We start from the raw sequence: 26,052 nt of genomic DNA on the forward strand, positions 1-26,052 counted from the left end.
CACCTTTGATCCCCTCCAATATTCAGATCTCAGTGCTTTGTGCACCAGTTCCCTGAGGTTAGCAGTGGGTAGCAAACACAGTGCTGTTAGTGATTCTTCTTCTCTGTGTTCTGTTAGGTTGTGTCCTTTCTTCCATCTTCTTTTAAGACCAGTGGGGAGATTACCTTCCCTAGGCAGTCAGGAGATGCCAGCCAATTCCTTCCTGTCCCTCCCTTCCATTCCCAAAGCGGGTCATTATCACTGTAGAGACAGCCCCAGGGACAATCCCCCTCAGCTCTAGACTACAATATTAGAGATACCAGTTTGGATTCATTTGGAAGCTTGACTCAGATGGCCTTTGACCCTTCCTTGGCAGTCAGCATCCTAAATTGGATCCATCCCAGGGTCCTTTGTCACATCAGGCCTCCAGGTGAGCTTTCAAACGTATTCAGCTTTCCTGACTGGCCTCTTGCAAAGCCAAATTCCTGGAGTCTAGCAGGTAGGACAAGTTAATTTGTACTCGTAAATGAGGAGACTGTGTCACAGAGGGATAAGCAACTTGCCTGGGCTCTTGCAGCTAGCAGTAGCAGTGAAATTTGAATTCTGTAGGGCCAGTTTCAGGCTGGATTAGACTTCCAGTATCCAAGTCCTGACCTGGAATTTAACCATTTCCCTGGTCAAAGGGCGTGTCAAGTGTTGCTTTTCTTCTTTTAGTGTCTTACGCTTCCAGAATATTCCTTTGGGCAAATGGGCCAACAGAAGAAGATAAAGAAATCTGTGTCTAAGTCAGAAATCGGTGTCTTTCAAAAGAAGGGATATTTGTGGCTTTACTGAAATGAAAATAGCAGGCACTTGATGTTTCATGCCACTTTTAGAAAAAGGTAGGATATAAATATATTTTACAGAAACTTATTGAAGGAACTGCTAATGACTATCTTAAAACATTTATAAAAAATGAACACATAACCCATGAAGGAGATAGTAAATCACACAGAACAAGATAAACGACACCAAATAAACAAGGAAAGAGCAGGTAGCAGCTATCCAGGATTGCCTCTGTAAGTGTCGGAAGTTGCTGAAATTAAAATCACTAAGAAGAAAGAAAGCATGACCTCCTGAGTTCCCATAGAGTTACTTACTAGACTCACAGTGACGTGAGGTTCAGGTGAAATAGGGCAGCTGAAGGGAGTTCCCATTGTGGCTCAGCAGTTATTGAATCTGACTAGCATCCATAAGGACACAGTTCGATCCCTGGCCTTGCTCAGTGGGTTAAGGATCCGGCGTTGGCGTGAGCTGTGGTGTAGGTCGCAGACACGGCTCAGATCTGATGTTGCTATGGCTGTGGTATAGGCCACTGCTGGTGCGGCCCTAAAAAAAAAAAAAAAGTGAAAAAAGTACTTTGAAAGGATAATTGCTAAATTATCAGTCATTTTACTTAAGGAGCTCAGAAATGCAGTGGAGATGTACCCTGGTAAAAACGGGCACAGTATCCAAATGCAGAAACAGAATATGAAACAGGGACCATATTGAAAGTAACAGCCTCCTTAAAATGGATACTATGCAGACTCAGAAAGGAGGAGGCTGCCCTACATATCCTGAAGTAAAACATTCCCCAAGATATTCTGTTAAGTTAGGGAAAAAAGCAAGATACGGAAAAGTAATATGCTGTCGTTTGTGTAAAACACCAAAATGCAGGCACTCTCACACTTGCCTGCATAACACATCACTGCAAAGAAAAGCTTGAGAACTGAGTGGCAGTGGTTACCGCTGAGGAGGGAATCATGGGGCCACAGGGTCTGAGAGAGCTTTGACTTTTCACTGATCCCTCCTCTGTGGCTTTTGAATTTTTTAGCATATGCATGTGTTACCCATTCGAAACTAAATTTTTTTAAAGAAATGTAATTGACACTAGCTAGATATAGTTAGAGGAGATAAGTAACTGTGAGAAGAACTCAATATAAATAAGAAATGTGGATTTCACAAAAGTAAGTTGGAAGTCTCTGAGACTTTTAAGTCGTATTCAGTGCATTTATTCTACTTTACTATATCCAGTTTAGAAAATCGGCTTTTTTTCAAATCCCTTCCTCCTAGGAACATAATATTGAACGATTGTCTTTGGAAAGAGCTTTCTTTTCAAAAAAAGGGACAGAGCCGACCAGTAATTTTGCCCACTTTCGTATATATTATTTTTCTTTCATTGAAAGGCATAATGATGTATATTGTTTTCTTTCTTGAAATTCTCTTTAAAAAATCGCTTTTAAACTTGTGTATTCTAATTTCTGTCTTCAGAAAGTATTCCAGAAAGTATTCCAGCAGTAGAGCTTTCGCCTGCACAAAGTATTGTGGAATCAATTGTTACGTTAGAGGAAGCTTATTTTATAGCTCCTCCAATACCATGAATAGCTACTGCCTAGCTTGTATGAAAAATCAAATGCTGTTCATTCTCAGAAGCTAGAGTTCAAAACCCTAAATCATTGGTTAAGAGCAATGGGAAATTGGTGTCTTCAAATTGCAGGACTTTATAGACACACCAGATTTTTTCAGGTTGGAGTGCATGGTGGCTGTAAATTATACACACAACAATGCTGACCTCAGTGATGGAACACGCTGAATTATGTTTTCAGGTGCACGCTCCAAAAAATGCTACCTAACTCCATGTTTCTCAGACTGCTAATTATTAATAACTAAGCAGTTTTTAGTGTTATGTGGATAAGCATTCCTCTCTCTACCCCTCCTTCTATGGCCATTCCTCCCACACACATTCCCTTCCTCCATTATTACAAGTAATATTAAAGTGATGACAGTAACGCATTCCTACATGGGTTTATTACGTGATATTTTACCAAGCAGTCCCTGGAACTCTAGATTTTAAATGGGCTCAAATAAATCCTGTAGCAAAGTCAGCATTCACCTTGGTTATTTCTGCTTGAAAGGATTCCAATAAATGGCAATAGTTAAGATGTTCATTTACCAGAGTTTTCAAGTTGAAAATTACCCGTGTGTGTGTGTGTGTGTGTGTGTGTGAAAGATCCAAAGATTTGTGAGTGCACAGTAGATAGATCATCAGGTGATGGACTTCCCTATTCCCTGGGCTCCACCACCTAGATCCAGATGGATCTGAATTCTTCATGCACTTACGGGTCCATGTGGAAACAAACAGCCAGGTTGGATATGCTTTTGTGTGTTCACATGCACATGTTCTGAACTTCCCCATCTTTGGGAAAGGCTTCTCTGAAGAGGTCTAGATTTATCTGAAACAACAGAGAAAAATCAGAAGTTCCGTCGTACCTCATTCCTTTCCTGGCCCTTATCCCCATTTAAAGGTAATGCTGTTGGGTGAATGCATGATGCTCTCTGGGGGCGGTTTGATGAATCGTGTTTTAACAGGCATGGACTTTGCTTGGTCTATAGGTAATGTTTACCTAAAAGAGCTTAAGTGTCCCTTTTCAACTTGGTTTGTCTTTTCAATTTTATTTACAGGTATGACATTGGCATTTGCAGGGACATATTTATTGGTGACCTTTGCTCCAAACATCACTCAGGCTATCTCCGCAAGAACAGTGCAGTATTACTTTGTTGGCTGGCAGTTCATGATCTATGTGGTAAGAATTCTAAAAATTTTACTGTCTCAGAAGCAACATTATCTAGACCACTGGTACATGCCTATGTTAGAGAACTGATACAATCTTTTCTTCTCAGCATTAATAGCTCATTAAAGTGTAAGTATAGGAGTTCCCGTCGTGGCTCAGTGGTTAATGAATCTGACTAGGAACCATGAGGTTGTGGGTTCGATCCCTGGCCTTGCTCAGTGGGTTAAGGATCCGGCGTTGGCGTGAGCTGTGGTGTAGGTCGCAGACACGGCTCAGATCTGACATTGCTATGGCTGTGGTATAGGCCAGCGGCTACAGCTCCAATTAGACCCTTAGCCTGGGAACCTCCATATGCCTCCGGTGCAGCCTTCAAAAGACAAAAAGACAAAAATAAAATTAAAAAAAAAAGTGTAAGTATATTTCACCAGTACAAAAGTATTTGAAACACCAAATCAGCAATGGAAGCACCCTCGTTTCCCAAGTATCCTGTCCTTGGGGGTGACCTGTCACTGGAATAATTTCCATGATTTAATGGAATTTAATCTGGCAAATTCAGAACAACATTTTTAGGACAACACAGAGTAAAAACAAACAAAAGTCTTTCTTCCCAAAGCAAAGGAAGATACCTGAAGACACATTTTTATTTCCTTCACTGCATTTTATTCCAGATACTCTCTTCAAAAAAGCATTCATTGTGCAGTTAATGAACCTGACTAAGATCCATGAAGATACAGGTTCAATCCCTGGCCTCGCTCATTGGGTTGAGGATCTGGCATTGCAGGAGGCTGTGGTGTAGGTGGCAGACACGGCTCTGATCCCACCTTGCTGTGGCTGTGGTGGTGCAGCTGCAGCTCCAATTCAGCCCCCAGCCTGGGAACCTCCATATGCCAGAGGTGCAGCCCTAAAATAAATAAATAAATATGTAAATACATAAATAAATTAATTAATAAATAAAATAAAAAATACAATAGCCTTCTGAAGCGAAGCAGACAGCAGATAGGACAATACTGAGAATATGTAAAAGAAAGAATGAAATGAGCTGACATAGAAATTTGAAGCCACTAATTGGGATATTTTCTTTGATGCAATGGCTATATCCAGTGAGTATAAAGAGAGAACTTGACTGAAATGGTTGGTATGTAACTTGTTACGGAAATCAGTTTAGATTGGAGAATAAAAATATTCTAGAAAGGGCAGGCAGTCAGAAGAAAATGGGGATAGCCTGGATGAGCATTTAACCAAGAACTGAACTGGTAAAATAGATGTGAACTCCATAAAAAGAATGAAAGCACACAGAGGTGACCTCAAAAAGCTATCTAGTCCAATGTGCTGCCCTTAAAGCAGGAAAAATGGTATGATCCTGCTGTGTGTACACCTTTTATTTAAAAGTGTGACACTGGCACTTGCAGGGACATGTTTATTGGTGACCTTTCTCTAAGTGTGGCATGAGTCAGAATATCACAGCAGGAACGGATGGTGTTACATTATTGGGTGGCAGTTCCTAGTCATGTGACAAGAATTCTGTTTACCTAATCCTGACCACTGGAACACAGATGTTCACAGGGGTTTCTTTTTATAGTCTCCCACTCTACTCCTTTCTCTTACTCAGCAGATATGCTGTCTTTAAAATAATTCCTTAGGGAGTCCCGTCGTGGTGCAGCGGAAACGAATCCAACCAGGAACCATGAGGTTGCAGGTTCGATCCCTGGCCTTGCTTGGTGGGTGAAGGATCTGACGTTGCCATGAGCTGTGGTGTAGGTCGCAGAAGCGGCCCGGATCTGGCATTGCTGTGGCTGTGGTATAGGCTGGCAGCTATAGCTCCAATTACACCCCTAGCCTGGGAATCTCCACATGCCACGAGTGTGGCCCTAGAAAAGACAAAAAGACAAAAAAATAATAATAATAATTCCTTATACTACTACACACCTTTTAATAAACTGTCCTCTTTCCCTTCTACACACCACCGAAAACTTACTCCCCTCCACTTTCTCACCTCCTAGTCATTCTTCACTCATCATAATCTATTATATCCCTCACCAGGAATTGCCAAATGGAATTGCTTTTGGGGGGCCTGATTCTTCTACCTTGTGCAGCATGTACCCTTGGCCCACTCTCTTCCCCCTGCATCACTCTCTTCCCAGGCTTCCTCAGTTTGCCTGTTTCCCTATTGCTCTTCCTCCTCTCTGATCAGTCCATCCCAGGCCCCTGGTAGGCACCTTCTTTTCTTCTGCCACCCACCCTTACCGTCTGTGCTACAAACTCCCAGCATTTTTCTGGGGTGATCTCATTGCTCACCCCCACCACCATCGTTCTCTAGAAAGACTTCCAAAACCAGACCCGCATCTCCTTCCCAGGTCTCTTCTCTTTTCCTTTCTTTCTTTCTTTTTTTTTTTTTTTTGACTTTTTAAGGCTGCACCAGGGGCATATGGAAGTTCCCAGGCTAGGAGTCCAATCGGAACTGCAGCTGCCCACCTACACCACAGCCACAGCAACACCAGATCCAAGCCTCGCCTGCTACCTACACCGCAGCTCATGGCAATGCCAGATCCTTAACCCACTGAGTGAGGCCAGGGATCCAACCCATGTCCTCATGGATACTAGTTGGGTTCTTTACTGCTGAGCCATGAGGGGAACTCCCCAAGGTCTCTTCTGAGCTGCAAATCTGTGTTCTCATCTGTCCACTTATTACTCCTCCCTGCCTGGATGTCCCTTAGGTTCCTCAAACGTAACATCTCAGAAACTGAATTCAACATCTGTAACATCTCATAAAACTGAACTCCCCTAAGCTCCCTCCTCTCTTAAACTGGAAGGTTCCCCCGACCCGTGCCCTCCATTGAACTGTAGGATTGGGCTTCCCAGGTCAGAGTAGGCCTCCTGAGGTCTGTCCTACCTTATGTCTCTCCTGCCCCCGTTTTATCTTCCTCCTTGTCCACCACATGCGGTCCTTTAACTGTTGCCGCTTTCATCAACCAAATCTAAGCACTAGAAGGACACACTGCGCATTTCGTGATAGTCTAGACTTGAAGTCCTACCCCACATTCTTATTCGTTGCCGACAGGCAAAACAAATTCTTCACCCAGTTAGAAAAGGGTCACGGAGTCTGTGACCAGAAAATTAAAAGCTTGAGCTCAGTGCTTTGGAGATTAAAGATGTATCAAGACTTATTTCCCGGAATAAACAACATTGTTTGATGATGTTTCTTATACTGTTTGAACACCAGAGGGAACATTTTAAAAGAAGAAAACTACGTTTTTAAACCTTATATAGTTCCACAAAAGATACTCTGAAGTTAACTGCGTTTTTCCATTCTCCAAAGTTAACTCTTAAATGCATTCATTCATTTATTCACTAATTCATTCAACCTATTAGACACCTAGACTAGAGAGGAAAATTCCTGAAGCAGTCCTGAGAGAGACCCATATTCCTGTAAAATAATGAAAGTATATTTGAAAGGAAATGTCAGAGTTCCCTTCGTGGCAGAGTGGTTAACGGATCCGACTAGGAACCATGAGGTTGCGGGTTCGATCCCTGCCCTTACTCAGTGGGTTAAGGATCTGGCGTGCCGTGAGCTGTGGTGCAGATCACAGACGCAGCTCGGATCCCTTGTTGCTGGGGCTGTGGTGTGTAGGCTGGTGGCTACAGCTCCGATTTGACCCCTAGCCTGGGAACCTCCATATGCTGCAAGTGCGGCCCAAGAAAAGGCAAAAAGAAAAGAAAGAAAGGAAATGTCACCAAAACTGTAAATAATTCCAGATACTTATAAGATAGCACAAAATTAACCTTTAATAACATCATATTTGAAGAACACTATTGACATTAGACTCTGAGGGGTATAGATTCTATGTCATCTTAGTTTATCTTATTTTGGAATTTGACCCATTGTAGGTTGCATCTATTAAAAACTCTAGACATTGTCAGTTACATACTAAGATCTTGAGCTGAAGTTTGGTTTAAATCTGTTAAACATCTACATAATTAATACTTAATCTTTTGATGTGGCAGATTCTGTGATTTTCTGCAAACTATGACTGCAAAGATCATAATTACAGTAATTATGAGGATTCTTTGAAGTATTATTTGTGTGATTTTGTATTATATCATGTAAAAATGCAACACCTGAACTGCCTTTCGGGACTGATCAAATACCTAATAAAATGAATACAAGTATTTTTAAGTCTGAATAAGTTTTGTAATCTCAAAAGGAGATTGTGGAGTCATGTTACAGACTAGCTAATAGCATCTCCTTGTAGCATGCGTTGGCCTGTTCCAAGTCCATGTCCATTTTCCCTTTAAGGCTTACATGAAGTGGGAGCCTCAGAAACAAGGCCCAGGAGCTTATTACCCTCTGAGCTATGACTCTTTGGGGCAGAAGAGCATTTGAGAAGCCTGGTGTCTCCTGGCCAAAGAGGAATGAAGTGTCCTTTGCAGCCTTTACCACCTGGTACTTGCCAAAAAGCAAAAACTAACTGGGTTTCCAAGGTCACACTATCTTGGAGAAATGCTGTATAACATACATGGCCCCCTGAGGAATTCATCATCTCTGTTAGCCTGTTGAAAAATAGAAGTCCTGGAGTTTCCATCATGGCTCAGTGGTTAACGAACCCGACTAGTATCCGTGAGGAAGCAGGTTCGATCCCTGGGCTTACTCAGTGGGTTAAGGATCTGGCGTTGCAATGAGCTATGGTGTAGGTCACAGACGTGGCTCAGATCCTGTGTTGCTATGGCTGTGGCGTAGGCTGGCAGCTACAGCTCCAATTTGACTGCTAGCCTGGGAACCCCCATATGCAGAGGGTGTGGCCCTAAAAAGACAAAAAGACCAAAAAAAAAGTCCTTTAGGAAAGAGACAAGCTGCCCTTGTTAATCCTGCCCTGCCCAGTCTTATTTGATCTCGAGCCTCTTCTCTCAAAGGGCCTTTTGTTGAGTAGCAACTGTGAATGTCTTCTCTGCAGGACTCACGTGAGGGAACGTGGCTCCAAGCCTTAGTTCCTTTGTGTTCTCTGGCAGACTTGACTGTGGCCTTTTTGCGCACCCAGATTTCCCAACAGACTATTCAGATGGAAACCTGTGTTGTGAACATAGACTCCTTCACAAAATCATCTACATGGTGCTCATTTTCTCTTCCCAAGACAAAAAATCAAATCAGCAGAAGCGGGGGCCCAGTCTGTCGGTTGGTGTAATTCTCTACCCCAAAGCTGATTATGAAGTCAGCCTTCTTGGCAAAAGCTGTTTCAACACCCACCAGCAGGTGTTAAAAACCTGAAGGGAGAAAATTATGTTTTATAAGGTCTCCGTCTCTGTTGCATGAGATTCGTCTAAATGTAAGTAGCATTCGTAGGTCTGCACTAGGACACACTTCGGTGGCCGGTGCCCACTGAACCCTCTGCTCACTCTGACCACATTCTGCCCTTCACCGGAGCAGTGGCCCTGCACACTGACAGATGGGGAAACAGGGAGGTTCAGCAACCAAGGCCACATAAATACTGAGTGGCAGAGCAGCATTCAGACCCAGGTCATCCACCCTTGGAGTGAACCCTCCAGTTCATTTCCGTGCACCCCCCTGTGCAGAATTAATTCCCACTGACCTCCAAGGGTTGGGTCTTGGTCACGGTTTAGGGTTAGAGAGAACCTTTGCAGAGCTCATTTCTTTGGGGCAAGGAAGCCATATCAAAGGCTCTCCTTTTAAGAAAAAATTTGGTGAGAGAAGATGAGGGGAACACGAGCTCAGATTTTGGCACAGGGAATGGGGTTTCCCGTGGTGGGATTTTGTGTAGCATCATTTCAGGGACTGCCAGTGCTCTTTTTGCCTCTGAAAACACGGCGATGAGTGCCTTTCCATCAAATTCGAGAATGTGGAGTTCCCGTTGTGGCTCAGCAGAAACGAATCTGACTAACATCCATGAGGACGCAGGTTCACTCCCTGGCCTCACTCAGTGGGTTAAGGATCTGGCATTGCCATGAGTTGTGGTGTAGGTCACAGATGCAGCTCAGATCTGGCTTTGCTGTGGCTTTGGTGTAGGCCAGCGGTTACAGCTCCATTTCTACCCCTAGCCTGGGAACTTCCATATGCTGCAGGTACAGCCCCAAAAAGACGAAAAAACAAAAGTAAAATAAAACTGCCTTCCTGGAGCATGAAATTCATTTAAAAAAAAAAAAATTCAAGAATGAATCCAAAAAGCCCAGGATCCATTCAGAAAACTCATCCTGAAGATTGTGTTCTTCTGGAAAGACTTCAGGTCCCCAAACCTGAATTAGTTTCCTATTATTTTCATAATCAATTGTCACAAGCTTAATGGCTTCGGGAAACACACATTTATTTTCTTACAGTTTCAAAGGTCAGAAGTCCAACATGGGGTGTCATGGACTAAAGTCAAGGTACTGGCAGGGCCGAATTCTTTGCTAGCGCCCCTGGGGGAGAATCTGTTTCCTTGGCCTTTTCCACCTTCTAGAGGCAGCCAGCCTTCCTTGACTTAGGTCTTTCTCACGTTACATCTCCCTCTGACCACAGCTGGGAAGGCTCGCTACTTTTAAGGACCCTTGTGACTACGATGGGTCCACGCGGGTAATCCGTGATAATCTCTCCATCTCAAGGTCCATAACCTTAATCACATCTGCAAAGCCCCTTGACATGTAAAGTAATATATGCACAAGTTCCAGAGGTCTTCACCGTCTTGGGGGGGTGGGCAGGGTGGGTATTCTGCCTACCAGAGCTGGACCACTTAACCCCTCTGAGTCTTGGTTTCCTCATCTCTGAAACCAGGGTAATAATAGCACCTCCCTCCTCAGGTCATCATGAGGATTCTGTGAATTAGTGCAGGTAAAGCAGGCGGAGATCATACAGTCAGTGCTGCTGATGTTTCTGGGCTCTGAGATAGCAATTAGCAAAGCCGCCTATTCCTGGGTCACAGCAACCTGCTGACATCACCACTTCTTTAATATTGATTTTTCTCAGAGAAAGGGAAAATTGTGGCTTGAAAAAAAAAATTATCCTTAACTCCCACTGCTTGAATATTTTATTCCTGGGAGCTTGCCACAGGACAGAACCCAGGGCAACAGCTGTCATTCTCTGAATAATAGGAACTCATGTTTTATTTATCTGAAGCCACAGAGATGGAGGTTACAAAAAAAAAAAAAGTCCTACATGATTTTTAAAACAGATAACCACCCTCATCCTCCCCTCAAAAAATTAATAATCGGCATGTGAACAGATTTAGCCACCATACTCTGTGCATTAGTGCGGGAAGAACGTTCTTCCCTCCAGCAATAAATACAGCTGGCAGTTGGAGCGCTGCTGTGAGCTCTTTGTAACTGCATCACTTGAGAAATGGTTACATGGGGTTGAGGGGAGACCAAGCTGAGGGGGTTTTTCTGGGGTTTTTTGTTTATGCTTTTTTTTTCTTTTTTTTTTTTTTAAGGGCTGCACCTGTGGCATATGGAGGTTCCCAGGCTAGGGGTCAAATCTGAGCTACAGCTGCCAGCCTACGCCACAGCCACAGCTGCCAGCCTACGCCACAGCCACAGCCACACCAGCTCTGAGCTGCATCTGCAACCTACACCACAGCTCAGAGCAAAACCAGATCCTTGACCCACTGAGTGAGGCCAGGGATTGAACCCAAATCCTCAAGGGTCCTAGTTGGGTTCGTTTCCCCTGAGCCACAACAGAAACTCCAAGGGATATTTCTGTTGTGATGGCAGCTTTCAGGAGAGCAGAGAGATAGGAGTTTAATTGCTTTTATAGTGACTTGATTAAATGAAAGGTCTGGCAAATAAGTCCTGTAAAGGAAAGTTAAAATAATTGGTTTCATTTGTCAGGAAAAGAAAAGATGAGGGGATGAGTTCGTCTTCCACATGAGATGAAAAGGTTCTTAAATGAAGAAGATATGGTCCTGCTGCTTCCCGCGCCCACAGATGATTAAAAGGAGAAACAAACCAACAAGCAAAACCCGGAGTTGGAAGAATAGAGACTTATGTTTTTTTAAAGAGGGCTCCATAACTAAAATGCAGTCCTGAAAATAGTGAAAGGAAAATGATTAGGTCTAATATATATTTTTATTACATGTGTCATCCTGGAAGGATCTCATAAACATAATGCACCGTGAAAAAAAGTGATAGCAAGTATGATTCTGCTTTTATAAAGTCCAAATGTGCAAAAATAAATGGTGTCACTTGAGGATACATAGAAATGTGGTAAACTATTAACATGAATGGCCAACACGAAATTCAGTGTCCTGTTTCCTAGGAGGTTGCAGGAGAACAGGAGTGAAATTGGAGGAGGCAAGATTTCCCAGAGCTTGATGGGTTCTCTTTCTCATGTTGGGTGGAGGGTACAAGGGTACTTGTTGTACGGCTGTGAATATCTTGTATGTATATCATATATAGTTTCTCTGAGTGAAATATGTCATTATCCAAATTGTGTTATAAAATGATTCCTCTTCGTATTGAATGGCCGGATTGTAAAGAGGCTCTGAAGCTATTGCAGTAGTTGGAGAAGGTAGCAGGGAGTGAGGGAAAAGAAGGTATTTTCAGCTTGTGCAGCAGGGATGTGGCAATGCCATCCTCTGAGGGGGGTGGGGGCCCAGGAGGAACAGGTAGGGAAGCTAGGCAGTCAAGAGTTAAGTGTCACCCATATTCATGCGATGTGACTATTAAACATGCATATGGAAATGGCTGGTAGACAACTGGATAAATGACATTGGAGATGCAGGGAGATCAAGACGAGAGATGTAGATTTGAGCATCATTGCCCCTTAGGTGATCTGGCTCTGGTTGGCTGAGGCTCCTTGCATTGTTCTCCTAGATTTATAATTGTCCCTAGGAACTCCAGTCCCCTTCAACCCTCATGTGAGAACTGTTGCAAAATCAAGAAGAGAAGTGTGGCATTCTGAAGATTTTGCCGAGAATAATTTATACTTGACTGTCTTTTATCTCTTTCATTTCTAGATCTTAGAGATATTACTTTTCTGCATTCTCCTATATTTCCATAAAAGAAAAGGAATGAAACACATTGTGATTCTGCTAACCCTGGTGGCACTTCTGGGTAAGGGTATATTTTTTGTTGCCTAATTCTTGAATCTAGCCATGCTAAATCATAAAAGAGTTTGAAGGAAAATATTTGAGCTTTCTATTTTTTTCTCATTGCTTCTACTTGTCACTTCTGACCTATAGAAAGAAACTGTCTCAGTTATGCCAATTATACTCTGCATGTACATTGCTACAATCGATAAAGGTTTAATTTTAAAATATATTTAAGGAGTTTTTTTTCTTCTTGATAATTTCATTTGCTCTCTGACAATTTGGGGATTTTTTTCTTACTAAGCAATTGAAGCATATTTTAAAAAGAAACAAATGAATGAACTCAGTGGAAACTTTTGTATCAGAAATTAGTTATGTGGAGTTCCCATTGTGGCTCAGCGGAAATGCGTCTGACTGGCATCCATGAGGACACAGGTTCGATCCCTGGCCTCTCTCAGTGGGTTAAGGATCTGGCATTGCCGTGAGCTGAGGTGTAAGCCACAGACGTGGCTCAGATCTAACATTGCTGTGGCCGTGACGTAGGCCAGTGGCTACAGCTCCGATTTGACCCCTATCCTGGGCATCTCCATATGCTGTGGGGGTGGCCTTAAAAAGACCAAAAAAAAAAAAAGAAGAAGAAATTAGTTATCAGGGCCTATCCTAGTCACATTTTTTTTGTCTTTTTTGTTGTTGTTGTTGTTGCTATTTCTTGGGCCGCTCCCGCGGCACATGGAGGTTCCCAGGCTAGGGGTTGAATCGGAGCTGTAGCCGCAGGCCTACGCCAGAGCCACAGCAACTCGGGATCCGAGCCGCGTCTGCAACCTACACCACAGCTCACGGCAACGCCGGATCATTAACCCACTGAGCAAGGGCAGGGACCGAACCTGCAACCTCATGGTTCCTAGTCAGATTCGTTAACCACTGCGCCACGACGGGAATTCCCTAGTCATATTTTTTAAGAAACTTTAAAACATGGCTAATATGATTTTATTAAGCAGTATGATTTTCTTAGATACATTTGTTTCACTCATTATTTATCTACCTATTTCCTTTTTTTCCAGAGGTACCTTGTAAGATTTGAAAGCTGATGCTTATATAAGCCCACTATATATTTTATAATTTATTCTACCTCCCCACTTCTCTCTCTCTGTCTTTCGTTCTCTCTCACACACACTCTCTCTATCATACAGATGTACATCTTAATACCAGGAGATCTCACTGATCATTTGGGAAATTCTCTTTTTAAAATTTATTTATAATTCTTCATTTGCCTCTTCTTTGCCAGTAAGATGGCTCCTTCATCTGTGTTGTTTGCTCTGCCTTTATAAACTGTACTTATACCATTGGGACAGCTGCAGTCTCCATTTTCATGAGGTGCTCGGAGCTTTTATTTCTTCATTCCATCAACCGCTTCCCTCCTTTGAATTGGAAGATTTGCATTTGTGATAGTTAATTATAGAAAGAAATTTTCCCTAGAACATATTCAGGTATGCTGTTGATCAAAAGAACAGAAAAAGAACTTTGTATTTGTTTTCTTCCGAATTACCAGATAGGGACAACAAAAGCAAAGTAAAGGACATACATTATAAAGGAAAATATTGAAAATAAAGGAAATTTTAAATAGGAAATAAAACAGAATTAAGACCATACATATCAGCTATGATCATAAATGCACATGGGATAAGTTTACGAAGTAAAAAAGAAAGATTCCCAAATGGGACTTCAGAAAAATTCCCGTATTGATTTTGAAAAAGATTCTGAAATTGCATTCAGCCTGTTTGCTCTGGTTCAGCTCTATAAAGGTTATCAAAATGGCATCTGTTCTTTTTTTTTTTTCTTGTCTTTTTAGGGCCACACCCACATATGGAAGTTCCCAGGGTAGGGGTCTAATGGGAGCTGCAGCTGCCGCCGATGCCATAGTCACAGACACAGCCACGCCAGATCCAAGCCCCATCTGCGACCCGCATCACAGCTCATGGCAACCCACTGAGCAAGGCCAGTGAGCGAACCCGAGTCCTCATGGATACTAGTCGGGTTCTTTACTGCTGAGCCAAAACAGGAACTCCCATCAAGATAATACCCGTTCTGATTGGCCCTTGCTGGTTGTGAATTTTTTTTTTCACCTCTTTTGGCCGCCCCAGGACATATGGAGCTCCAGGGCCAGGGATCAGATCTAAGCCACAGTTGCAACCTGTGCCTTAGCAGTGGTGATGCCAGATCCTTAATCCACTGTGCCGGGCCAGGGATCAAACCTGCTTCGAAGAGCTCCAGAGATGCTGCTGATCCCGTTGCGCCATAGCAGGAACTTGGTGAAATATTTTGACTTCATACATAAATTTCATCTAAAACAAGTTAACTCGGATTGCAAGTAAACGAAAGCAGAAGGTCATGGTATCCCATCTGAGTTAAAAATCAAGGCAGAGGCATTAAATAAATGCACAGTGGATCCAGGAGGTTCCCTATCGGTACTTAGGTGCTAATTAGGGCAGTATTGGGGCTTGGAAGGAGGAAGCACCATGGGAGGGGGCCCTCAGTAGACTGGGCAGCAACTATTTTAAAAACTGCATTAACAGAAATATAAGAAGAGCAGGAGATTTCTCTTAGCTCATGGGAATGAGTAAACAGAAAAATATGTAAAATTAGAGAAACTGAATGCTTAACTTTGATCTGGCAGCTGTAATGTTGAACTCTAAATCCAGAAAGCAGAGAATACACCTTCTTTCAAGTGCCGTGTAACATTTACAAAAGCTGATCTTATAATTGGCCACAAAGAAATTTTTTTATAAATTCCAGGAAGTTGAAATAGTACAGACCACATTCTCAGATCACAGTGAAATAAAAACAGAAAATAATAACAAAAGTAAAAACCAGTAAAACCACCTGGGAATGTTAAACACTACTCTTAAACTGCAGCTGGGCCAAAGTAGAAACCATGATTTCATTACAGCAAATATTTCTTAAATTATTATGAAAACACTTAATATTAAACCTATAGTTTATGACTAATGCTGTATTCAGAAGGAAATTCATTGCTTTAAATATAAGTCTATTTAGCACTCAACACAAGAAGTTAGGGGAAAATGCACTGAAATAAAGCAGAGGAAAGTGGAAGGTAACAATTAGTAAAGATAAAGGCAAAAATTAATGAAATAGAAAAGCAGAAGATTGATAAATAAACTCAAGAATCAGTTCTTAAAAGACAATAAAATAGATCTTCACAAGAAAAAAAAATACAGGAGTTCCTATTGCGGCTCAGCGATAATGAACTCGACTACTATCCATAAGGATGCAAGTTTGATCCTTGGCCTCGCTCACTGAGTTAAGGATCTGGCATTGCCATGAGCTCCAGTGTAGGTTGCAGATGCAGCTCAGATCTGGCATTTTTGTGGCTATGGCATAAGCCAGCAGCTACAGCTCCAATTCAACCCCTAGCCAGGGAATTTCCATATGGCTCGGGTACAGCCCTAAAAATACAAAAAAAAAAAAGATAAAAAATACATATCAAATACTCAAAATTAGAGATAATATGTATATACAGAAAATAAATATGAAAACTATAATAAGTCAGTTTTTTTAAAAGGAAGACAACGATGGAGAAAATAGAAGTATTGTTAAAAAGCTACATCCTGGAGTTCCCGTTGTGGCTCAATGGTTAACAAATCTGACTAGGAACCATGAGGTTGTGGGTTTGATCCCTGGCCTCGCTCAGTGGTTTAAGGATCCGGTGTTGCCATGAGCTGTGGTGTAGGTTGCAGACGTGGCTTGGATCCGGAGTTGCTGTGGCTGTGGCCGGTGGCTACAGCTCCGATTAGACCCCTAGCCTGGGAACCTCCGTATGCGGCCCTAGAAAAGACAAAAAAAAAAAAAAAAAGCTACATCCTAAGAAGAACCAGGCCTAGATAGCTTCATAGATTATTCCTTAAGATCTGTAAGGAATATGTTTTTCAGATCTTTTTCAAGCTATCTGAGGACATGAGAAGAAAGCTTTTGCTTTCCTTTTTATATAATTAATATAAATACTAATCTCAAAGAGATATATAAAGAATACTTTGAACTAATTTCACTATTGACTGTTGATGTAAAAATCCCAGACAAAAAAATTAGCAAATAGAATCCAGAACAAATCATACTTCATAACCAAGTAGACTTAATGAAACCCATTCTTTTTTTTTTTTTTTTAGGGCTGCATCCTTGGCACATGGAAGTTCCCAGGTTAGGGGTTGAATCAGAGCTACAGATACCAGCCACAGCCACAGCAACACCAGATCTGAGCTGCATCTGCAACCTACACCACAGCTCACGGCAACGCTGCATCCTTAACCCACTGAGTGAGGCCAGGGGTCCAACCCATCATGGGTGCTAGTCTGATTTGTTTCCACTGAGCCACAATGGGAACTCCCGAAAACCATTCTTTTTCTTTATAACACTTGTAATAATTTGTACTTACGCATTCTGCTTATATGTGAATACATTGTTATGAGCTCGTCCTCCTCCCCAGATGAGGACATAGATGGTCTGTACTAGTGACACTATATATATTACCTAGAACTGAGCACAGTGAGCACAAAATAAATTCATTAACTAACTAGTTCATTCATCGTGTGATGATTCTTTAAGAAATCTAATAATGTAATTCATCAAGTTAATGACTCAAAAGGGAAATATCATGTCATTATCTCAATAGATGCTGAAAAGGCATGCTAAAATTTAATAGACATTTCTAATAAAGAATTCAGGGATAAATAGCTACCTGTGTATTAAAAACGTATTTCTCCCTTTTTAAAATTTTAGTTTTTATTGAGAAATAATTGACAAATATAATTATATGTATTTAGAATATACAACGTGACAATTTGGTATACATATGCATTATAGAATGACTCCCCAGCTCAAGGTAATTAACACATCCATCACCTCATAGAGTTAACATGGGGAGCGTGTGTGTGTGTGTGTGTGTGATGGGAATGCTTAAGCTCTATTTTCAGGAATTTTCAAGTTCACAATACCATTTTCTTAACCATGGCCAGCGTGCTGTACCTTAGATCCTCAAAACTTCTTATTATAACTGAAACTTTGTGCCCTTTGACCTACATCACCCCATGTTCCCCTTCCCCCAGCCCCTGGTATCCACCACTGTCCTATATTCTGTTTCTATGAAATCAGAAAATCATTTTTTTCTTAAACCAAAAGCTAAAGCACCCCTGATGGTGAAATACCGGAAGTGTTTCCTGTTACAGTAAGAAATGAGAACAGATATTTCCTTTATACTCATTGATGCTGTTTGGGCATTTCACAATGATCGTTAATGACTTTTAGGAGAAAAAATGATTGGAAGGAGTTCCCGTCGTGGCTCAGTGGTTAACGAATCTGAATCCAACCAGGAACCATGAGGTTGCGGGTTCAATTCCTGCCCTTGCTTAGTGGGTTAAGGATCTGGCGTTGCCGTGAGCTGTGGTGTAGGTTGCAGACATGGCTCGGGTCCCACGTTGCTGTGGCCCTGGTGTAGGCCGGTGGCTACAGCTCCGATTGGACCCTTAGCCTGGGAACCTCCATATGCCGCAGGAGTGGTCCTAGAAAAGGCAAAAGACAAAAAAAAAGAAGAAGAAGAAGAAGAAAAGATGATTATGAAAATCATGTAGCAGCTCTGAAAAATATGTACAGTGTCATGGTAGTTGAAGAAGTAGCACACAACATTGTACCTACCTTCGTTGTGATTGAAAAGCATGTGTGAGGTGGAAACTAGAAATGAAGGAGAGGTAATATAGAGGTGGGTTTTTTGTTTTGTTTTGGTTTGGTTTTTGCTTTATGTTGTTATAATCTTGTCTGTGTGATGGATAAGAAATGGAACTAAAGAGAAAATAGAAAGTGAGAGCAATCAGGAAGAAAGGAATCTGGCTTCTAGGGAGTGACTCTCCTTGCCTGTGGCTGCGATCCCAGGCTAGGGCTCGAATCGGAGCTGTAGCCACTGGTCTACACCACAGCCACCGAAACGTGGGATCCTAGCTATGCCACAGCTCATGGCAACGCCACATCCTTAACCCACTGAGGGAGGCCAGGGATCGAACCCGCATCTCATGGGTTCTAGTTTGGTTTGTTAACTGCTGAGCCATGAAGGAAACTCCCAAGAGCTCCTTTCTTAAAGGAATTGAAGGACTCACAGCAGAAGGCTTTCAGTTGATCAGGAAGCTAGGAAAGCCAGGAGGTCCTTCTCTGTGCTTACTTAGCACGCTCTGCTTGCCAAAGCCAAATTAATAAATGAAATATTTATGGCTCTAATAAGGAGACATTGAGGGCCATGTAGGAAAGTCCTGGGAGGGAGCAACTGGTGAAGAACTAGGAGTAAATTGAGAGGGCTGAATTTTAAACATCGGTCAGCATAATGCAAGGCAAAAATGACACTGTTACAAGGACAAAAGTCATGCATATCTACTGCTGAGAACTAAGCAGTAGATATGCATGAGAAAGGTACCAAGAAAATATAAAATATAAAAATCCAATTAATTGAGCACTGCACCATGATATGATGGGAGTGTGTTTGGTCTTCTGTAGAAGACACTTTGCTGATAGATTTCAGTAGATGGCAGTGGCTGTTGACACAGTAATTGCCCTGTAGGTGATTTTCCTATGGAAATCAGCAGAATGAAATACAAAGATTTATATTCAAGGATATTCATTAGAGATTCATTTTTAATTCCCCCCCCCAAAATGGATATAATCTAAATATCCAAGAATAGGGAATTACCAAAATAAATATACATGCAAAGGCTTACTTGCTAACTGAGAAAAATCCTGCTTTTTTTAAAAAAAAATTAGGAGTTCCTGTCGTGGCTCAGTGGTTAACAAATCTGACTAGAACCATGAGGTTGCGGGTTCGATCCCTGGCCTCGCTCAGTGGGTTAAGGATCCGGCGTTGCCGTGAGCCGTGGTGTAGGTTGAAGACCGAGGATCAGATCTGGTGTTGCTGTGGCTGTGGTGTAGGCCGGCGGCTACAGCTCCGATTTGACCCCTAGCCTGGGATCCTCCACATGCTGTGGGTGCGGCCCTAGAAAAGGCGAAAAGACAAAAAAAAAAAAGTGACACAGGAAATACTTAATGGCAAAGGAAAATAGTTTCCTAAGTAGTAATATACTATATGATTCACATGTTATGGTATAATTATGCATAGAGATAGAAAAATAACTACAAAGAAATGGTCTCAAATGTTAAAAATGACTTGGAGCTGAGTGTTGAGATTACAAATGATTTTTATTTTTCTTTCCAGACTCCTCTGCATTTTCCACATTGTCTTAGGTGAACATGTACACTTTTATAGTTTAAAAAACTGAGTTTAAAGTTTGTTAGAGATAACCACCGATGGTATGTAGTTTCTTCTTAGCCTTTTTTTCCGTGCTTATGAAATACTTTCTATTTTGACATATACAACATTAGAATGGTACCACATTACAGTTCGGTCTTTCCACCGGTCCTCATCAACCACCCTCCCTCTGCCCCTCAAAAAAAATTTGGAAGTACTCAACACCAGTCTAGAAATAACTTAGAGTTACAATATGTAGTGATTAATTGGGTGGTGATTGTGCATGCTTTGAAAATAGAATGATTAACTATAGCAACTGATAGTTGGTTTCGCTGTTTAATAAAGAATTCTACTTTTGTATTTGTTTTGTATTTAAGTGTAATTTAACATCAGATGGTGGTTGAATTAGGTGACCTTGGCCATCCTGAGGTTCTGAGACGAAGGGAACAGGGTGTTCAACTCTGTCTCCATTAATGATCCCTTTGGGAAATCTGGACGTTCAGACCACAAGCCCATCACCACACTGTGTTCTAATTTCAAGCTAAGTGTTTAGGAGGAAATCAAGGTCCCTCAAGAGCTAACCTTACACACTTAAACCATCAGGTGCCATGCAGGTCTATAGATATTTAAAATGCCGAGATGAGCTAAAATATGACTATTTTCATAATCTGTAGAAAATATGTAAAAGGATCAGGTCAAAAAACATTGCAGGTGAAGAGGGGCCCAGCTGCAAGGGTCTCTTTGTTCCAGGTGGAGATTTGTTTTTAGAATTTATCGCCTGGTCGGAGTTCCCCTCGTGGTGCAATGGTTAACGATATACGACTAGGAACCATGAAGTTGCGGGTTCGATCCCTGGCCTTGCTCAGTGGGTCTAGGATCCAGTGTTGCCATGAGCTGTGGTGTAGGTTGCAGATGCAGCTCGGATCCCGCGTTGCTGTGGCTCTGGACCCCTAGCCTGGGAATCTCCATGTGCCACGGGGGCAGCCCTAGAAAAGACAAAAGGACAAAAAAAAAAAAATTATCACCTGGTCTCCTCTGTTAATTATGACTTTTTAGCAAAGAAAATGCCTGATTTGGAAGTGTGCCCTGGTACCCTTCAAGTCAAAGTATATTTTTAGTTTTTGGAAAAGGAGATTATGGGAGGCTTTTCTTAGTTGGCCATCACCTGCTATTTTAAACATTTTATAGAAATATGTAATGGAAATATATATATCCATATAATAAAGGATATATATATATAAAATGTATCCTTTTCAAAAGCTAAAAGGAATAAAGCTCAGATAAGTTATGATCAAGTAGATCAATAGCAACAAAGGTAGCATTTCTTCTTCACATCACCTTTAACTTAAAGTTATTTTATTTCATGTAAAAATTATTTTTTAACTTTCAGCTAAATTATGGAATTATATGCAACAGTAATTTCAAGGGACCTAAGACAAAAACATTCTCTTCTTCCTACAGAAACGTGATGTTTCCAGAAAATGCTTCATTGCTTTCCTATTCATATAACCTTTTACCAAGTCACTTTTTCTCATTGCTATCTGGAACCTATGAAAAATTGGTTCATGGGGCTAAGTTCTTCTTTAGTATGAAAATAAATAGACATGGCTTGTGTAAATCTTAGATTTATGGTTGGCTCTGAGAAATGAATACTCAGCTCTGTCCTGTTTCCTATTAGCATCTTTGTCAAAAAATACTTTTAATGAAATTTCTGGGCATCTACTAACAAAAGGGCTCATATAGAGACTTAGTATAACTCTTAGTAAAGTCACGGGGTGAGTTTTTCACTTTCCCGTCTTCTCATCTACTTGGCTTTAAGTTTTTCCAGTATAGTTTAATCGTTATTTTCCTATTAATGTCACTTGGGCAATCTGCCTTTTCTTAGCTCCTCCTTTCATTGTTTTCTCCTTTCCCATCTACCAGTAATTATAACCTCCGCAGCACCCTTTCAACAGTGAGCACTGGTAAATAAGCATCTTGCTCCAAAGATAAGAAGCACCCAGTCACACAGCAGGTCTTTAGCTGATTTAAGCAAATGCCTAGCACAGCCTGGGCAACAGGGCGACTGCCTGGCCAATGTCACAGCCTGCCCTACACCTCTCATGGCAGTCCTCATTCATCACGCACACTAGGAGCATTTACTACACTACTTTGTAAAGTTAAGATGTTTATTTGCAATTCTATCTCAAATATGTATTTTACTTGTGTTTTCTGTTTTCTCTTTCAGCCTCAGTGACTGTTATTTCAGTAAAAGCCGTCTCAGGCATGATCACTTTTTCTGTGACGGATAAAATGCAACTAACTTATCCCATCTTCTATATCATGTTTATCACCATGATAGCGTCTTGTGTTTTCCAAGTCAAGTAAGTTGGCTTCTACATACTCAGTAACCTTTCAGCCTTCCTGTGCTTCTGAGCATGAGTCTTTATTGGCTTTGGATGATAATTAAAATGAGATGCAACTGATTTCTAAGGGTGAGGGGGTCTACAGCTTATCTTCAGCCTGGCTTTATCCTTCACATCCAATAATACGTTTTCACTAAGCATTGCCTTCACGTTTTGTGAGTTCTGAAGTGTGGCTATAATCCAGCTAAGTGCGCTTTGATACTTTCCTGATGCTCTTCTGCTTGTAATTAATATCCATCGTACACAGGTTGTCATTAGCAATAAATCAAAGGGGCAGGTCCACATCCAGGATTTCATTCTAAATATAGGAAATACATGAACCCCTCACCTTCATTTCTTAGCTCATGCTCATTAATTGCCCAGAGATGGACAAAACCAGACATTTGGCCGGGAGGGAAATCCTTTCTCTGAAATTGGCATCTTGAACCAGAATTTTCTTTGTACCCATGGGATTACAGAATGATTGTTTTATGTTCCTCTTGGGGCCTCACAGTGGTGACATGGAACATTTTTAATTTCTGCTCTTCTCCCCCTCCCCCCACCCCACCTCCTGCATCTGCTTCAGTCTCTCCATGTCCTTTTCACATCATAATTTTGCCTTGGCTGCTGAGTTCGTTTGAGTCCACCAGAAAGTTTTCTGTTTACCCCAAAGTACTCTGCAAGAGCACAGTCCCAATGCCAACCAGGACATCAGAGACCAAACTCTGGAAGACAGTGGTTCCTTCCTTAGGTGCAATAAGAAAGTTTAATCGTTATAGATTGAGTACAGACCCTGTCACAAGGGGTGTGTTACTGCAGAAACCCAGTGCTTCATTTGTCCTAAACAAACTGTTTCATTGGTTTGTTTATAAGACCAAGTGTGTTTCTAATACTTGAATCTTGCTATTTTGTTTCATCTCTCTTCTTCTGAATTAATCAGTACTGGTATAATATCTTTTGGAAATAACGGATTAATATCATTATCTTTAAACTATGCTTCATGAATATAAAAGCCAGATATAATTGAGGGTAAACTGCATTCCTATCACCCTTGTTTAGTCGCTGCACCCTTCATACTAGAACTACGTGGCCATGCTAACTGTAGAGGGGTGGTTCTCAGCCCTGGCTGCTCATTACAATGGATAGTACCTGAGGAACTTTATTTGCACATATGTGTATACATGCACATATTTATTTGCCTGCATGTATACACACATGATTCATGTACACGCACACACATTCAGCAGCATCACGTGGGCTTTACCCGCAAAATTTTTTTTCCAATTGCTCTAGAATCGGACGTAAACATTAGTGCTTTTTTAAGTTCCCAGGTGCTGGCAGGGCAACGCACCATCTCAGAAAACGTCCAGTCCTGGACAGGGCAGCACAAAGCAATTGTGGGAACCTGAACCGTGTTGGCAGCCAGAGCGGGAAGCTGAGCTCCCACATGTGCTCTGCAGCTGGAGCACTGAGCGTTGTTTTTGAAACATTAAACATTCCTTTACTTCTCCATCTCCTTTCTTGGCACGTGGCATGTCAATGGATAGCTATACTGTTCCCCAGATATGATATTTAACAGATTCTAGAGTCTATCCTAATGAATCAGTCCCAGTGTGATACTGGTCCAGCAGCTTGAATCACTTCCAACTCAAACTTCTGTGGCCTCGGAATATGATTAATTGCTTTTCATTGTTACTGTTGTTGGTTTAAACAGACCGTAAAACCTGACATCTGATCTCATACATCAGATGCATATAAGCTATGACTGCTGATTGGAAATGCCCTTTTACTGCACTTCCTTTCCCTTTGTAGTTCTAGCTAAAGAACACACGTTTCTTGATTTTATTGTTAACGTATTGTTGAGCGTCTCTTAAAGACAGAGCTTCAGTAAGTGCCTTCTGCTCTAGGCTCCTTAGTCAAGCCACGAAACTCTACAACACGGCGACGGTGGTGCCAGTTAATCATATTTTCTTTACAACCAGTGCCATCATTGCAGGTGAGTTTCGGCTTCTTACATACCTTACAATAGACGTAGATGGGAGTTCCTGTCATGGTGCAGTGGAAACAATCCGACTAGGAACCATGAGGAAATAAGGGATTAATATTGTTGTCTTTAAACTATGCTTTAAAGTTTAGTTCAATCCCTGGCCTTACTCAGTGAGCTGTGGTGTAGGACGGCAGCTATAGCTCCTATTAGACCCCTAGCCTGGGAACCTCCATATGCCATGAGTGTGGTCCTAAAAAAAAACAACAACAAAAAAAAAAACAAACACAGATGAAGTCTCTTTCAGAGTAATGAGAAAATCAAGGACTCTAGGTTCTAAGAAAGTGGATAGCCCATATCCTCCTAGCCATCATCCAGTGTCTGCCTCTAGGAGAGATTATTCTACTTTGCATGATTGTTCCCCAGGGCTCTCTGTTGCCTGAGATGGCTCTGTCCCATTTGGAGTCACTCTAATGATTTAGAGAGCTCTACTCATTAGAAAGTATTTCCTTGTGTTAGAGCTGAACCTAGCCTTCCTGCCAATTCAAGATGCTCATCTTAGTTCCGTTTTCTGGAGGTCTTCTCCTTACCAGCCCTTCTGATAAAACTGCTGAAGGATCCTCTTGCATCCTCTCTCTGGGCCAGACATCCCCAATTTCATTAACTCTTCCCTCCCTGTCACTCACCACTTGCATCAGAAAGCGAGGCCAAAACTGAGTCCAGTGTCCCAGGTAAAGCCAGGCGGATGAAAATGAAAACGACTCCCTTTGCAGTTCTGGCCTCTTTGTCTATTATTAATGTCCTTTTCCTTCTGTGGGCAATGTTTTAAATGTATCGCCAGACACAATAGTGTTGAAAAAATGTAAACTTGAAACTTGGTCCAAACAAAAATACAGTAGATTCAGATATATCACTCCTAAGTTTGGTACAGGTGTGCCCTAGTTCATTGGCTTGTTGGGTGTATTTACTACCTTGTCATATTGGAACTTCATTTCCCAATGCAAAGTTTATGTATTTGGGGGGTAATTAGGGATAGTCTGTTGCCTAATGGGCACATCATTTTTATGTCATGGCAAACAGTATGACTGCCAGTGGGCAGTTTTTTTAAGTAATTAATTTATTTCCTGTTTCCCAAAACTGAACCTTCCTTACTTACTTTATTTATTTATTTATTTTTGTCTTTTCGAGAGCTGCACCCACAGCATATGGAGGTTCCTAGGCTAGGGGTCGAATCAGAGTTGCAGTTGCTGGCCTACGCCACAGCCATAGCAACACAGGATCCAAGCCACGTCTGCAACCTACACCACAGCTCACAGCAATGCTGGATCCTTAACCCACTGAGCGAGGCCAGGGATTGAACCCAAAACCTCATGGTTCCTGGTCGGATTCATTTCTGCTGCGCCACCATAGGAACTCTGAACCTTACTCTTACAGAGAAAGATTATATCCCAGGACTTCTCATTTTCTAGCATTTTATGGTTGTTGACAAAAGAAAGTGACACAAGATTGTACATTTGTGTGCCCTTGAATTATTGAAAAAGGAAAAGAGCAAGGCCAAAAACAGTTATAGGCATGACATACAGTGTAGTAAAGATTTCTGGGCTAAATATGTGTAAAACATGTAGTTCCCTGAAAAGAAGGGTTTGTAGGAGGACCAACAGGATAGGCCCTGAACACTTAGCGCATCACCTAATTGATGAGTCAGGGAAGCTGGAACTTTCGGGGAATGATAACAGTTTGTCTGATGTTACTGAAGTGTGGAGTGAGGTGAAGCTTCTTGACTTCCTTTTCCTTATTCCCTCTGTCACAAAAT

At 41.6% G+C, this 26,052-nt stretch overlaps 1 protein-coding gene across 1 annotated transcript in view; it reads left to right on the plus strand.

Annotated features, from left to right (window-relative positions):
- Positions 1-26,052, plus strand: part of NIPAL2 (NIPA like domain containing 2) — an 81,807-nt gene that overhangs the window by 49,658 nt on the left and 6,097 nt on the right. Inside the window, exons 5-8 of the mRNA XM_047783545.1 lie at positions 3,460-3,581; positions 12,506-12,602; positions 22,099-22,234; positions 24,163-24,251. Of these exons, the coding sequence (XP_047639501.1) occupies positions 3,460-3,581; positions 12,506-12,602; positions 22,099-22,234; positions 24,163-24,251 (444 nt within the window). The remainder of the gene's footprint in view (positions 1-3,459; positions 3,582-12,505; positions 12,603-22,098; positions 22,235-24,162; positions 24,252-26,052) is intronic.

This window comes from Phacochoerus africanus, chromosome 6 (genome assembly GCF_016906955.1).
Source record: "Phacochoerus africanus isolate WHEZ1 chromosome 6, ROS_Pafr_v1, whole genome shotgun sequence".
NCBI lineage: Eukaryota > Metazoa > Chordata > Mammalia > Artiodactyla > Suidae > Phacochoerus > Phacochoerus africanus.